We start from the raw sequence: 16,313 nt of genomic DNA, 5'->3' as shown, positions 1-16,313 counted from the left end.
AGTTTCATCAAGAAAGAAGCCTCATCAAGAATGGGAGTTTCTCCTATTAAGGCATTTTTTACTACTCTGCTGATCCTTCTTGCCTCCCAAGCCAAAGATTCAAATTTACCACCTTTTTCCCTTAAGAAAAGTCAGAGATTTGCCTGTACAGGAGAATCCATCACAGATTTACCTAAGAGGCATCACTAAAGCCAACAAGTTTTATGTTTGCGGTATCTCCCAATGCCGGAAACATGATAACACCATTTATGTTCTATTTTAAATTTTCTTAGTATTTTGTTCACCAAATAATATCTTCCATCTTGGGTCGTCTTGTTGTACTCAACTCTAATTCTTCAGAACTGGCATCTTGCTTGAGTGCCCAACTAATTCAGCTGTCTAATTGTAATTCCTTTATTTTAGTTTTGAATGCTGCTGCATGTTTTTGTGACGTCCTACTTTGACTAATAACAATGGAGTTAACATTTTTCAAATAAGAATGCTATACAGAGTGATATTCAATTCATGCTAACTGATTTCAAAGCTTAAAAGCCTTAGAATACTGAATTCCAATTTTGAATTCTGCTTTAAGCCCATTTTTGACAATGTTTTCAAATTTACTGCTCTTAAAAAAAATTATCCGTGTGTATGTTAAAGATGCTTGAAAACTAACCCTTAGTATCAATAAGACATGGAAGTTTAACTGAAAACAACACAATTTTACTAATACAGATCTTCCTGAGGAATACCAAAATCTACAGGCATCATTTAGGCCATATCCATATGTATTTAAAACCCAGATTGTCCCATTGCATCTGATGCCTCTTGGAGGATGAAGAAACTCTTCCCTCTTGAGCTGAGCTCTCTGCTGAACTGCAGCTATAATATCAATTGATTTACACTCCCAGGCATTTATTGCTAACAAAGCCAAGAAAATTTTCAAAATTGATAGTGAATTTACTGATATCGAGGTCCCCAGTTTTCTTTAAAATCTTGTGCCACTAGACTTGCATTAACTTTGTATGTTCCATCAGGGGACACTTTTGTTGTGCATATACATCTAAGTGATAGAGCTGGTTGTTCCTTATTTGTTAGTGTTATTACCCTAAATTCTCTTCAACTTTGTAATTCTTGTTGTTTGACATCATGTATTGACTTGACTTCTGGATCGTTCCCGAACCACATGAGCTTCTGCTCCTGATGGCGTTCCTGGTTTGTACTATATTTCTTAACCTTGTTATACTGTGCCCTCTATCTGGCTGCTGTTTTTCTTTGTCCTCCTTTTAATATAAGTTTTTTTTCAATGGTCATAATATTTTTCTAGAGACATTTTTCCTTCCAGATCTACTATTTGAGCTTACAAATTCGCTGTTTGAGTTTTATTACCTTTTTAATTTCTGTACTTCTTCATCCATAGACCTAACCTGTTCCTTCTCACCCAACTTTTATATTTTCCATGCTCATATTTATTCATATTTCTCCATTGTACTGCCCCTTCTGGTAAATATTGCATGTCGGTACCCACTTTTGGAGTTGTACTTTGGAGCCAATAACGTCCTATTTACCATCAGAATTGATCTGTTTATCATTGGACACGCTGTCTGTTGTGGCATTTTGATGCTTATTGCTGTGTAACATTTGGATTTGGGAGATTTTGGGAGATTTCAATCTACAAAGTTGTAATCCATACCAAACAACCTTGAAGAGTATATTTGAACAGTTGCATTCCTATACTGTAACATTATTATTCCACTTTCAACAGTAACCTTCCTGGGCTTCTCCAGTCTTTAGGCCTCGCCTCTTATTACAAACCATATCCTGCTGATCGAAGCTGGTTTCCAATGGCCTTACATTGTGTCTTAAGGCTTTCTGAATTCTTTCTAAGACTGGAGCTTACTGAAAGCCTTTCAGCCTGCATGCAATACAATCAAATGCTCAGAGAAAGTTGAGTCAATTATAGCCCCTGCCCAAGCTGGGGACTGAGAACCTTAGGATTCCTTTCAAAATTTAACTGATATGGGCTTTTTTCTCCAATCATCTTCAAGAAATTCTTAGCACGGGCATCCCACATTGGTACAGGTGATAATTTACATTTTGGATGATTCACTAAAATGTTATGAACTATTTTGTCTGTTACTGCATGGTTCCTTCAAGATAACCCATTGTTGAATGGTTTTCTTGCTGCCATATTCATAATTATGTTAATATTTGTGTATGCATATATAAACTCACCTTAGCCAATTCATTTCACAAATAGTCTACTTAATTTTAACACATTTCACTTTTTATCTTCTAATTTACTACCCCTGATATCAATGACACTTCTTAACTTCTTTAGTGAAGAGGATATATTCCATTAAAGAGATCCTGATTGTATTACCTGTAACTTCAAACAACAATGATTTTGTCATTCTCCATATCCAGCTTCATTTGTGCTTGCTTCATTTGTGGCCTATATAATAACAATGGTACTTCACTGGACACTACATCAGTGCTAATAAAATGATTGATTCCCCTATCTTACAAGGAATAACCATTATTTTCAAAGATTTAGTGTGTTGTCATCCCCAAATCTGATGGAACTCTCAAATTCCCTAACTTTGTCTCTATCCTTATTACTTGGAGATTCTAGGTAGCATTTTAGCCAGACTATTTGACACACTGTAGACATGTATCCAGTGTATAATACTGCACAATTGAAAGACTCTGCCACCAAGACATTAATCACTAGGATCACATTAATCTTGCCAATACTACAATGGTTTTTCTTTGATCTGTATGTCCATTGTTCTCTGAAGCTTCCCTTTCATGCTTAGTTTGGATTACCCTGTTGTACCATTGGGACAGTTCATGACGTTAATAATTTGGATTGCACTTGAAACATTGGCTACACTCTAAGCATTTCTGGGGTTCATTCTCCTATTGTAAATCACAAATTCACTTCACTACTCAAAATGATCAATTATCAAATTATCAATAACATTTCTGTCCTAACTTTCCATGAGTTTCAGTTCTTATTTTGGCTACCTTTGACTTGTATGTAGACAGTTTTAACATTGCATCCTCCGTTTCCTGTCATTTCACAGATTTTTCTTTTTGTTCTGTGGACACTGCTGGAAAGTAACACATTTCTCAGAATTTTTTTTAATGCATCCAGCATTTCTTCGAGCAGCGTATGTCTATTCACAAATTTAACTCCTGTCAAACTGAGAAGTCTGCCCATACTTGTTAGTGCCCATACTTGTTAGTTTGGCGCAAAAACACAACTCCGGCCAGCAGAGATTGGGGAATTTCCAGTGAAGTCTTTGCAATCTTGATTTCTGCATTCTTCTAAATGGAATTTCTGCAATCTGCTGAATTCTATTATGTATTCTTCTATGGTACTACCCCTAGTCTTTCAAAATCTGTCAAAGTCTGACCATAAGTAGTCAATAAATTGTCTTTATTAGTCTACCAGTCTATTTCAACGCACTGACATCTGCAGGAATTTGCATTGTCATTGAAAAGGTACGTCATTTCCATGAACTAGTGGATACAAGGGCTATTTTGGCATTTGCCTATCCTGTTTGCCAAGAAACTGCATTCACTACTTGATAGTGGGTTGGGACTCAGTGGTTTCCTATACTTTTGCCTCAACCTACCAATCTCTTCTTTTGGTTAGTCCCAAAGTGAGTTGGTTAACTGAACTTTGAGAGTCATCCACACAGCACTTTAATGTATACCTAAACTGCAGTGGTTCAAGAAGGCTGCTAATCACTACCTTTTCAATGCTGGTCTTACCAGCAATGGCCACTTCCCACAAAATAATAAAATAATATCTATTTCCCATTGATCAAGATTTCTTTTATAACCTCTCGGCGCACAGTCACCATATTTATGCTGTGTTTCATCGAGAAGCCAGATCAAGAACTTGTCTCATTTGCCTTTTGTGCCTCCAAAAGGAATGGTAAAGAATAGATTAAACCTGATCTTCCTCAATCTTATTTCCTTCAATGACTGCTTAAAATCTCTCTGGAATTTTGTATGCTGGTAATTGTCATTGTGTCATATACAAGAGAAATTGACTAGCAGTCTGACTGTTGAAAATTCTTACTTTTTTTCCATTGACCAAATGATGGGAAGACTGCAGTGGTTTTGCTACTACACTGACCAAGCTTGTCTATCCCAGCACAATGTGAAGAAAGCTAGGATGTTAATGGTCAGTTTGACTTTGTGTCTCATAGTAAGGGCGATGAAATTCTTTAATTTTTTTTATTGAATTCTTTAAACTCTAATCACTAACTTTTGTCAGAGCCATTTGAAATTGATTAACAAAGCCAATCTAAGCAGTTGAGCGTCTACAGCTGGAGCAGGTTTACAGATATAGTTCTCCAATTAAGTAAAGTACATTAATGAGCTTCCTACTCCGAATTGTACACAATTTCTGATAAAACGAAAGGTAGATAAGTTACAAATGCATACACGATGGTTTTCATTGCAACTGTTAATAATTTGCAAGGTGAAAGATTTAATGAGAAAGAATAGATTTAAAAACTAATAATACTAATGGGCTTAAAAATGCCGCCTGCTCTAACACAGTATAAAACTGCAAAAATTGATCAAAGGCCTGACAGGAAGTTTTATGTGAACATAAGTAAAGGCTGACAAGAACCTGCTGTGTGTGCCAAAGGTTCCCATGATGGAAAACTGAAACATGGTGCTCACTGACCACAGCGTGAGCCTTGACACAGGTTGTAAATAACTTTGTGATATATGAACACATTAAACAGCCGACTGGTGTATTAACAGCAGTAAATCTGTGACAGGAGAAATGCTTGGCACTCAAGACCTTGTCTTTCTGATATTAGTTTCAGATTAATAGGGGTAAAGCAAACACATCAAATCACTAGTAGACTTTGATTTCATAAACCTTTCATATATTTTCTTCTCAGACTTGCTTATATGGATGCAGAGTTCAGAACCATTAAGCTGAAAGCTGAGGATTCTGCAGGTCGAGAGCATATGATCACAATTAAATTAAAATCAAAGGTGAGGCACTGGTAATGGATTCAAAGATATATTGTGGGATTCCTTTTGAACAGTTTTGTATATTAAAAAAACTCAATATAGATACAATGAGTTGCATTTATTTACTTGTGCAACTTGTTTCTGGTTGCTTTTTGGCCATGCACTTTCATCTTAAGAGTTTGAGATTTGAAACCTATGATATAAGATGGTCAGGTTTGCAATTGCATTTTATTTTAGGATAGTTATACTTTAGCCAAAAGCTGAAACTGTTCAGTATAACATAATTCATTAATCAGTCTTGAATATTTGATGTTAACTAAAGATCTCAAACATAAGGATTTTCTTATTTGTTCATTGGGTGTCCACATCTAGGCCAGCATTTTTGGCCTATCCCCAACTGCCTTGGAGAAGGCGGTACAGAGCTGACTTCTTGAACAGCTGCAGCCATTGGGGTGTAAGAATACCCACAGTGCTTTAGAAAGGGAGTTCCAGGATTTTGACCCAGGAACTGTGAAAGAAGACAATTATAGTTCCAAAACAGGATGGTGTGTGTGTCTTGAATAGGCATTTTCAGGTGATGGTGCTCCTGTGCATCTGTTGCCCTTGTCCTTCTAGTTGGCAGAGGGCACAGGATGAGAAGGTGCTGTGAAAGGAGCATCTGAGTTACTGCAGTGCATCTCGTAGATAATACATACTGCTGTCACTGTGCATCTGTGCAGACGGGATATTATAGTAGCAGATAGGGTGATAATCAAGCAGACTGCTTTGTCTTGGATAGTGTCAAGTTTCTTCAGTGTTGTTGGAATTGTACACATCCTGGTAAATAGAATTTCATCACTTCTATGACGTGTGCTTTGTGGATGGCAAATGCATATTCAGGAACAGGAGCAAGTTCCAATCAATTGAGTACCTAGCCTCTGACCTGTCTTGACGTATGTAGCTAGTCAATTCCAATTTCTGGCTGAGGGTAAACCCCAGAATGTTGTTAGTCTGGGACTGAGCAATGGTAGTGCTATTAAATGTTAATGGTAATTATTACATTCTCTGTTCTTTTGAGAGGGTCATTCCCTGGCACCTGTGAAGTATAAATGTTACTTGACACTTATTGGCCCAAGTCGGAATGTTGTCTGTGTCATACTGCAAATGGAAATTGACTACTTCAGCATCTTAGAAGTTGTGAATGATTCTGAACATTACCCAATCAAGAGCAGACATCCTCCTTTTTGATCTGATGAAGGAGGGAAGATCGTTGATGAAGCAGTTGAAATGGTTGGGCTAAGAAAATTTGAGGAGCTCCAGTAGTAATGCGCTGGTGCTGAGCTGATGCATCCCTAACAAACACAGCCATCTTCCATTATGCTAGGAATGGTCCCAACCAGCATAACATTCCTTCCCCTCCTCTCCCCTCCTGATTCCAATTGACTCCAGTCATTGGTTCCTTGATGCTAGACATGGTCCGTATCAAGAGAGTCAGTCTTGTCTTCTTCTTGGGTAAGCAAATGTTTCTTAGAATTAGCTTCCAGAATACCCACAGTGCTTTTAGGAAGGGTGTTCAGGATTTTGACTGAACAACAGAAAAGGGACAGCAATTATAGTTCCAAGACAGAATGGCATTTTTAGATGGTAGTGCTCCTCTACATCTACCACCTAGAAGGACAAGGGCAGCAGAAGATACAGAATTGGAAGGTGCTGTCAAAGGAGTCTCTGAGTTGCTGCAGTGCATCTTGAAGAACTGGAATTATTTAAGAAATATTTAAGGGACACCAATAGACTTATTTGCAGGTTTTCCATTTTAAAGTTGTGTACTTTTTTTTAAACAAAGTAACTTCTTGGATAATTTAAAATGCATTTCTTTCCAGAATCTGTATTAAGTATAGTGGTACCCCCCGTACCTGCAGGGGATATGTTCCAAGTCCTACCACGGATGGCAGCAACCCCTTTCAGTTAAATGGGAAGTTTATCTTCCCGGCAGCTCCTGGTCAATGATTCTGGAACGTTCCATGGAACATGTTTGGGCCACGGTAATCCCGTGTCTGCATGGGTTTCCTCCCACAATCCAAAGATGTGCTGGTTAGGTGAATTGGCCATGCTAAATTGCCCGCAGTGTTACGTGTAGGGGAATGGGTCTGGGTGGGTTGCTCTTCGGAGGGTCGGTGTGGGCTTGTTGGGCCGAAGGGCCTGTTACCATACTGTAGGGAATCTAATCTAATTTGGGAGAAGATTTGTAGCTCGGGAGCTCGCTGTTGTGGATCTGTTCGTCGAGCTGGGAGTTTTTGTTGCAAACGTTTTGTCCCCTTTCTAGGTGACATCCTCAGTGCTTGGGAGCCTCCTGTGAAGCGCTTCTGTCATGTTTCCTTCGGGATTTATAGTGGCTTGTCTCTGCCGCTTCTGGTTGTCAGTTGCTGTCCGCTGCAGTGGCCGGTATATTGGGTCCAGGTCGATGTGTTTGTTGATAGAATCAGTGGCACTCATCCAAAGTAGCAAATATTGATGGCTTTAACTCTGAACAGAGCATAAAGTAGTTATTTGTGCAGGGGATAATCAGGTTTGATCAATAAAGAGTTTTGATAGGGCACATAGGTTGATCTAATGTAAATGTTATCTGAAGCATGCACGACACATTTTGATGATATAAAATGTATGCTTGGGGAACAAAAAATGATGTTAGCGGAGGTGTTTGGGTGGTGCAGTGCTCTAGGGCCAATGCCATGGAAACCAGAGCAACCACAAATGGTAGGCATACTTCTTGTAGTACCCATGTGGCACTCCATGCTTATAAGAGTGCGAGAGCTGATGTGTGTCTCGTAGTACGTGGAGAACACTGCTCATGACTTCAAGCAACTTCTAAGACCTGTTTGATGTCCACTTTGCCAATTTTTGACACTACAAGTTAATCTAACATCATTTTATAATTAATATCATTTAATATGCATCTAAGAGGTCCACACATCAACCTCCCCTAGAGGTACAAAAGGCTCAGCCATCCAAATTGCAAATATGGTGCTTTCGACTAACTTTTCTCATGCTACAAAGTTTGTAGAAAACAGTGCTGTCAGGGTAGTCAATCACATTTTTGTTTGCTGCATCTTGCTAGGGGCCAGAAGAGATTTGTGCCAGTCAGTTATGAACCTTCCAACGTTGGGGATCTATGTTTGTAGCTTCTTTTGAATTGTAACATTCCAGGGACATTGAGTGCAAGCCACTGATAAGGGAAGCTGTCTGCAGAAATAACAGGTGCTACCAACTCATGGTCTTCACAGAGCACATGTTCTGTCACTACTTCAGTATTTAACATTGTCTGAGTCATTTATGATTCACAAAGGATGTGGTCACTCTGCTCTCTACAGCAGTAGTACAGAAGTATCAAAGGCTCAGTACACCATGAGCAGCAACTTCATAGCTTTGTCTGTTACCAGAGAGAAACAGGAGGAAAGCACTTACGGCTTTGCCAAGTGAGCAGGTTTTGGAATGGCGTCAAGTGCTATCAGTCGTCTATGTGGCTTTTTGGGTCCTCCATATTAATGGAGAAATGCTCTGGAACCATAGGGATACCACTCTGTCAGCATGCAGTTGGATCGGAAAATGCCATAATGCCTTTAGTTTGAGTCACCTAGCTGTTTTGGCCAATCTTGAGCCACTTCCACTGATTCCTGGTCCCAGGGGATATTTGCTGTCCCAAGGTTCATGGCTCCTGTCCAATGCCCATCATGCAAGAACATGATAGCGAGTGAAGATGCCAATCTATTATTTGGTTTAAAATAACATCATTTAAAATAATATTAATTCCTGTATAGAAATGCCCATTTCCTGGGAGGGGGAAATCATTTTGGCGCATTTAGAAATTGGTGACATGTGCTTGACAAGGAAAACTCCTTTGGTTTTAAGTTGCAATGGGCCTCAAACTTGAAACTCTTCACTATCCTACCATTTATGTCATATATGTTCAATATATGTTTCCCAGTGTAACTGGGAAAAAAATATCTTTACCTGTCTCTTCTTTGGTTTTGTTAGGCATAGTTCTGATCTTCCCCACATGAACATGTGTGGAGGACTATTTCGACTGAGTGCAGAAAGGACAAAAGTGTTTATATGCATATCCCTTAGTGAGGAATCAATAGTTTCAGAAAAGAAGGGAGGAAGGTTAGCTCAGAAACTTAATACCAGTAGTTTTACATTTTGAAATTATCTGACACTTTTTAATTCTAGTTAAGTTTTACAAAGATGTCCTATTATTTCAGATCACACCTCTTTCTTGAATATTTGCTGGTGAATTTCAAAAAATAAACCCATTCTTTATGCAATAGTGAATTTGCTGCATTTTTGAGACCTGCTGGTGTAGAATAAGGCTTCCCAAACTGTGTGAGGGAAAGTTGAAGCCTCAATCTTGGAGTCTGCGATAACTTCATCAATGAGGCCTTCAGAAATAGTTGCAACTTTAGTGGACATTGGAGGCTTAATGAGGCCTAATTGCTACTGCAAAAAAAAAGCCTAGGGAAAGGTAGGCTTTCATCTTTTTTGGAGAAACTCTACCTTTTCTTCATATACTCCTGCACACAACTACTGTTACCCACATCTATCCCCACCATAAGCCAACTATACATTGTTCTAGTTGATGAAGGACTGAAGCTGTCCTGTCTCTGCTCAGTGACTGCAGTCTGAAACCACCCATTCCCTACACAACTTTCCTGCCCTGATCACGTGGAGTCTAAGGCATTAAATTGGGTTCACATTAGGAAAAAGTCTGTGAAGTACTACTGTACATACTTAACAGTATCAAGTTTCAACTTTTGGTTGGTTGAGACTAGCAATACCTGATTTAGTATTACTCTTGTGCTTTTTGTATGCCACAGTCACAAACAGCAATGATGAAATTCCTGTCCTTGGCATATTGCAATGTTCCAGCGAATCACAGCGAAAACTGGAGGGGTGACATCTCCTCTTCAGACCAGGCATTTACAACCTTCTGGGCTCAATAATGAGTTCAACACCATCAGATTGTGAACGCACACCCATTCCTTCCTTTTCTTTGAGCTTTACCTCGATGCATTCTCTGCCACCATGTCCTCTCTCCCCTGTCCCAACTCCAGTAGGACTGTCTGCTCATTCCCGTCTGGCAATGAGACACGCCATTTGTTTTGCCATTCTCACGTTCCGATCATTTAACCTGAACTGTCAACATCTTTTCTCCCTCAGCACTTTACAGTCCATCAGCCCCACACACACTCCACTCCATAGATCAGAACTATGCCTAAATTCTGCCCCCTCCACACTTCATGTCAGCTCTGAAGAATCATCGAGAGTCGAAACATTAGCTTGCTTTCTCTCCATGGGTGCTGCGTGACCAGCTGTGATCTCCAGCACTTTTTGTTTTTAATGATGAAATCCAGCCTTTTTATTGAGTTTTTTTTTCTAACCGTAATCAGCAGAGTTTTTTTTATGTGACACTCGACTAGATCTTTGTCTATTTCTTTATTTAAGAGCAAAAAACTTTTATTGTAAGTATTGGACATAGTTTTGACTGCTTTTGAAGAGGGTGTATTCCAGATAAGTGCCATGAAAATGGAGAAAGCTGAAATTTCTGGTAATTCTTACTTGGTAACTTTAAAAGTGGTTCAAGTGTGAATGACTTTCAGGGAAGTTCAACAGTTCTGTCCTGACCTATTCATTAAAATTGATTTTTCCCTGAACAAATTATTAAAGTGATTAGTATGAGGAGTCTTGACCTTTTTTCACCTGCAAAGGTGCTTGACTATTTGCCTTTGTATCCCTTGGTTTAAATTTCTTAACTCACCACAAGCTAAGAATCAAATGGGATTTGTTTTTATTCTTCATGGATCAGGTATAACCATTGAGGTTTCTGGATTCTTAGCTCACTTACTTATGTTTAAAACTTCAGTGATTGTAGCAAGGTCAGTCATCTAGACCTCATTGAATATGAGGGCCTGTTAATCTGTTCCAATCAAGTAGACCTGGCTGACATAAAAAAAAGATGAATGTCATGAATATTGAGCTCCTGAGTACCTGACTCCATGAGAGACACTGATTATCAAAAGCTATGCATTTGTAAATAAAGAGTAATTGCTGATGGGATGCCAGCCTCTGAAGAGTTATTATATAAACTTTGTTTTGTCATTGTTATAATACATAATTTAAGGAATCCGGTGTTCATCATCTTTAAATTTTTTAAGAAATTTAACAAGTTGTATTTTATTTATCAATCACTGACTTTAGGTGGAGGTGCAAGAGAAAGAGGTGTGATATCTAACCAAACTAAAATGGAAGTACAACTTTAGACGTGCATTGGTTGAAAAAAAAATTCAAATAAATGAGTTTGAAAATGCAGTATTGAAAAAGAACTGTCAATGCTGGAGATCTGAAACAAAAACAGAATGCTGGAGATCTGAAACAAAAACTCAGCATCTGTGGAGAGAAAAATAGAGGTAATGTTTTCAGTCCAGTGACCCAGTTTTGACAAAAGGGTTACATACTCAATGTTAACTCTGTTTATTCTCTATAAAATTACATCTTTTTAAAAGATCTTCCACAAACAAATGACTTGCATTGAAGTCAAGAGTTCAGAGATTTGATTGTTTAGGTTTGTGACACTTTTACAGACAACAGCAACTTATTCCTTACTTGATATCTTTTTGTTTATCTTCAGTACCCAGCTGAACCACCTGATTGTTCCACAGATTTTCCTGTTCCATTTGTGATTTCTTGGACACAGCAGGTACAAGTCAAATTCTGTAAATGTTTTCTTAACTATTCTTTGTTTTGTTTTTGAGTACCATAGTGGTGTTGTCAAGGGAATATTCAGTCTTTATAAATTATATGAATAATATAAATGTGTAGCTGAATCTACTGATAAACAGGCATCTTGTTTGGAAGAACAATCTTGTGAAAATATTTCAAAGTCAGTTGTTTGAACCTCCCTTATGGTTTGCTGGGTTTATTCAGCTACAAGCTGAACTAATCAGCTTAAAAGGATTCTTGATCTATATTGTTATCTGATCTTAGGCAAGATGCTGGTAACTTTGTTACAATTGGCTCATAGACTGGAAGAAGACAGACAAAGAATTTGATCCTTAACCAACGGCATATGCAAAGGCATATGGGTGGACTTTGTGGACTGAGCTGTGTTAAAGCCTCCTTAATCAAAAAATATAAGTGTTTGATAATGTGAATGAAAATCTCTTATTGGAGTTAGGATGTTATGTGAGGTTGTATAGGACATTGGTGAGGCCTCTTGTGCAGTTCTGGTTGCACTGCTATAGGACGGATATTATTAAACTGGAGAGAGTTCAAAAAAGATTCATCAGGATGTTGCCAGGAATGGATGGTTTGAGGTATAAAAATAGGCTGGGACTTCTTTCACTGAAGCAGGAGGCTGAGGGATGACTTATATAGGTTCATAAAATAATGAGGGGCATGGATAAGGTGAATAGCAGGAGGTTTTCCCCCAGGCTCAGTGAGTTCAAACGTAGGGGGCATATTTTTAAGATGAAAGTTTTAAGAGTATGAGGGGCAACTGCCAGAGGAAATGGTGGATGGAGTTACAATTATAACACTTAAAATATATTTGGATAATTATGTGAATAGGAAAGGTTTGGAGGGATTTGGGCCATTTGCAAGTAAGTGGGATTAATTTAGTTTAGAAACACTCAGTGTGGACTAGTTGGACTTAAGGATTTGTTTCCATGCTGTTACAACTCTGTGATTCTATGATTGGGCCCAGGGCCCAGGAATGATTCCATGAAGAAATAAAGAGGAGAAAAATCATTGTATTTTACGAACTCCAAAACGATTACAGTTGTTGGCCTCAAATAGACAAAAAGGCCATTGAATAAAATTTTTATTAGTTGGATATCTAGCAAGATATGATGATATTCTAGTTCTTTTATCTGAACAAATGCCAGTTCCATTATCCAGTTATGTATAAACCAGATTCAATTTGGTGTAGCAAGTGAAGCTACGAATAATTTCCTTCGATTTAAAAGACAATATTCCTCAGTTTAACGTTGGCAGAAAACTGTTCATCCCCTCGGAAGAGGGGAATTATTTTTGTTCACTGATCCTTTTAGAACTTAGCGACAAATACTTGTTGAAGGAAACTTATTTATTTTGTGCTATTTTCAGTCTCGACTGCCTAAGCACTTGAATAGTTTGGCTTAGCGTCAGACATTCGGTCTGCAGATTTGTGCAGCTAGGAAAAAAAAACTCTACCTTGTCTGTCCTTTTAGTTTTGTTTCAATAAACCTAATAGTTGCAGTTTTGAAAAAAAAATGTTTTCCTGAAATATGCAGCAAACCTGCTGTTGAGCTTGTTTAGCAAGCTAGCCCTGCCTTCAATGCCATCCAAATGTATATGTCAGATTGATTTTTGTGACTCATCAAAAGTCATGGTCCAGATCTTCAGGTGTCCGGGTCGCCTAATGCACTGATTTTGTGGGAATTAATTGAGAAATCTTAAATTTCCAATGGGCCATTACTCTGCACTTTGGGATCCTCCTAAAAAGTCTCTGACTCTTGAGTTAAAAATCAGACACTTCAGATTAGTTTCAGTATACTTACCTGGATGATTATGAAGGAGAAATTAGACAGATCAATTGTAATGTATCTCCTGGGTAACTTTTTTTTCTGCTGATTTTCCAATTATGTGCACCGATCCCGACTCCTTCCTTGACCCCTGACTGCAACCCATGATCCCTGATCTCCCTTGGATTGCTGCATAAAGGGTCGTGGATTTTCGCTTCATTCAATGCTACTTTGCCAATTTGCAGCCCTTTTCATGTTTCAGCACTTGATTGAACTATAACATTTTTGAAGATGCCAGGATCTGTTAGCCAGATGGTTTGATAAATTCTGCATTTTTCAGGATTAGCAGTATTTATTTGTGAATTTTCCCGCTAGGGAAGTTGAGAAACCATCACATTAATTATTTGAAACTCGTCTAATAATCGAAGATTGAGATGGTAATTCACAGCCCTGGATTTACTACTTTCTCCTTCCTCTGCCATCATTCTACATCGCGATTGAATTGCTGAGCTTCTATGTGGCTGATGTCCTAATAGATTAGGAGGTACCATGTCTGAGCAGTTGACAGCTTTCTCCTCCCACTTAGTGATATCATTGCCTCCATCATTTAGGGTGACCTTGAATGTATTCTTATACCTTTTTTCCTTTGGCCACCCATTGAGTGTTGATCAATGGACAACTGGCAGAAGCAAACTTGCTGCATGAGGTGGGTTTTGGATATTGGAACACATTGGCCTATAGATTGAGGTTGGTTCTTCTGGAGCAGGGCATTGATATTGGTAGAAAAAGCTTCATGTTGTTTCGCCAATCAAACCATTTGATCACTGTGGGGACTATTGATGGAATCTCTCAAAATTCGTAATGTATTGTTGATAGATGGACCAGGATTCACTGCAGTATAGGCAACAATCTTCACAGCACGACCTTTGTTCATTTTCACTGATCCCTGATGTCAAAAATGCATTCCATCTTGAAGAAAACAGCACTGGCACAGTTGATTCAGTGCTGGACTTTTTCATTGATTTGGGAGATGTGGCTACAGAGCTATGGGAAGTATTACATGTATTCTAGAGGCACCCTGTCAATGTATGTGGATCAGGGATGCTAAACTGGCCACAAGAACGTTTGTCTTGGCGACTGTTTAAGAACGGGCCTAGAATTTTATTCAAGGTAATGAAAAGGTAAAGCAGCCTTTGCTTTTACTGTGCAGAGTGAGCCATCATACAGCAGCCATCCAAAAACTGAAGGTCAGGGAAGTCAAAGTAGTTTTCATTTGAAAACTTTCCTGTCTAGAAGATATTGAATTTTGACAGTGGTGATATGTCAGGTTGGACAACGTGAATGGTGAACAAAGTAAGAGTGATCATACAACTTTGTTCAACACCAGTCTTGATGTAAAAGGTCAACTAGGAGAAAGTGAGGACTGCAGATGCTGGAGTACCAGAGTTGAAAAATGCGGTGCTGGAAAAACACAGCAGGCCAGGCAGCATCTGAGGAGCAGGATTCTCCTGCTCCTCGAATGCTGCCTGGCCTGCTGTGTTTTTCCAGCACCACATTTTCCAACTTTGATGTAAATCAATTTCAGATCATCTGCTTAGGACAGTGGCACTCATTATCCTGCAGAAGTCTCAAGGTGGTGAAGACCGTCAATCAGCAACCAATAAACTGGACGACTCTCCACAGGATTTTCCATAGGCTTTTGCGATTGAGAGACTTAAATGCCTTGGTCAGGTTAACGAAGGTGAGGGACCATTCTTGGTTTTGCACTAACAATTTTCCTGTATCTTCTAGTCACAAAGACCATGTCTGGAGTACCTTCGGATGATCAGCAACCATTGTGGGTTTCTAGAGGAATTTCTCAGAGACTGGACAAAGAATTCAGGCCAGGATCTTGTTTTTGATAGAGAGGAGAGAAATGCCCCTGTAGTTTTCACAATCCCCTTTAACCCCACAAGTAGATTGTGACAATGGCTATGTTCTTGACGTTTCTGGGGATGTCCTCTTTATCCCAGAGATGGAGAGTAAGCTGCGGGATTCATAATATGAACTGACTGGCAAAATGGTAGACCTCCATGTGTATATACCACCTGGATCTCACACTTTGTCGGTTTTCATCTGTTAGATGATTTCATTGATGGATCTCTCTAGGAATTTTCCGCAATGTGCTGTGGGATGACTTTGTGGATCTTCTTTGTGAATACTCTGCACTCTTGGTTGAGGAAGAGTTTGAAGACCACCCTCCAATGCTGAAGGATGGTTTTGTTGTCCTTGAGGAGCTGGAGTCATCCTGTGATTGGAGAAGATTTTCTCTAGTCGAATATGCGTCTTGCCTTGGTAGTCTAAAAAGCTTGTGCACGCCATACTGGTCAGCATAAGCTTGAATCTCCTATGTCTTCTCCACTCAGTAATTGTGCTTCACATCAGTACATTGCTAGATATCAGCCTTTGGCTGGTGCTATGTTGCTGTCATTTGCTGGGAATATCGGTGGCTTTGCCAGATGACAGAGTCGCATTGCTTCCACTTGAGAGCATAGATCTGGGTGTCATTAGTGTCAAATCAGTTCTGGTTCTATTACAGAGCAAATCTAATAGTCTCTATGTAGGTACCAAGGACGGCAGGCTTCAGTTGATCTCAGTATGCCTAGATTAAGGTTATATCAGGGATGGGGACTTGGTCAAGTCTATTGTGCAGCTGGCCCTGGAACTCATCCCGTGGCCCCAGAGCCTTCAAGGTAGCAATATCCAGTTTTCTCTGGGTAATATTGCCCAGACCTCTAGGGACCTTAATGTGGT

General features: G+C 39.1%; 1 protein-coding gene across 1 annotated transcript in view; it reads left to right on the top strand.

Annotated features, from left to right (window-relative positions):
- The window catches only part of fancl (FA complementation group L), an 87,361-nt gene that overhangs the window by 43,178 nt on the left and 27,870 nt on the right, over positions 1-16,313 (top strand). Inside the window, exons 7-8 of the mRNA XM_060831534.1 lie at positions 4,911-5,007; positions 11,648-11,716. Coding sequence (XP_060687517.1) covers positions 4,911-5,007; positions 11,648-11,716 — 166 coding nt within the window. The remainder of the gene's footprint in view (positions 1-4,910; positions 5,008-11,647; positions 11,717-16,313) is intronic.

Source organism: Hemiscyllium ocellatum, chromosome 10 (genome assembly GCF_020745735.1).
Source record: "Hemiscyllium ocellatum isolate sHemOce1 chromosome 10, sHemOce1.pat.X.cur, whole genome shotgun sequence".
Classification (NCBI taxonomy): domain Eukaryota; kingdom Metazoa; phylum Chordata; class Chondrichthyes; order Orectolobiformes; family Hemiscylliidae; genus Hemiscyllium; species Hemiscyllium ocellatum.
The sequence above is the reverse complement of the archived record's forward strand: the minus strand, read 5'-3'. Positions and strand labels throughout refer to the sequence as shown.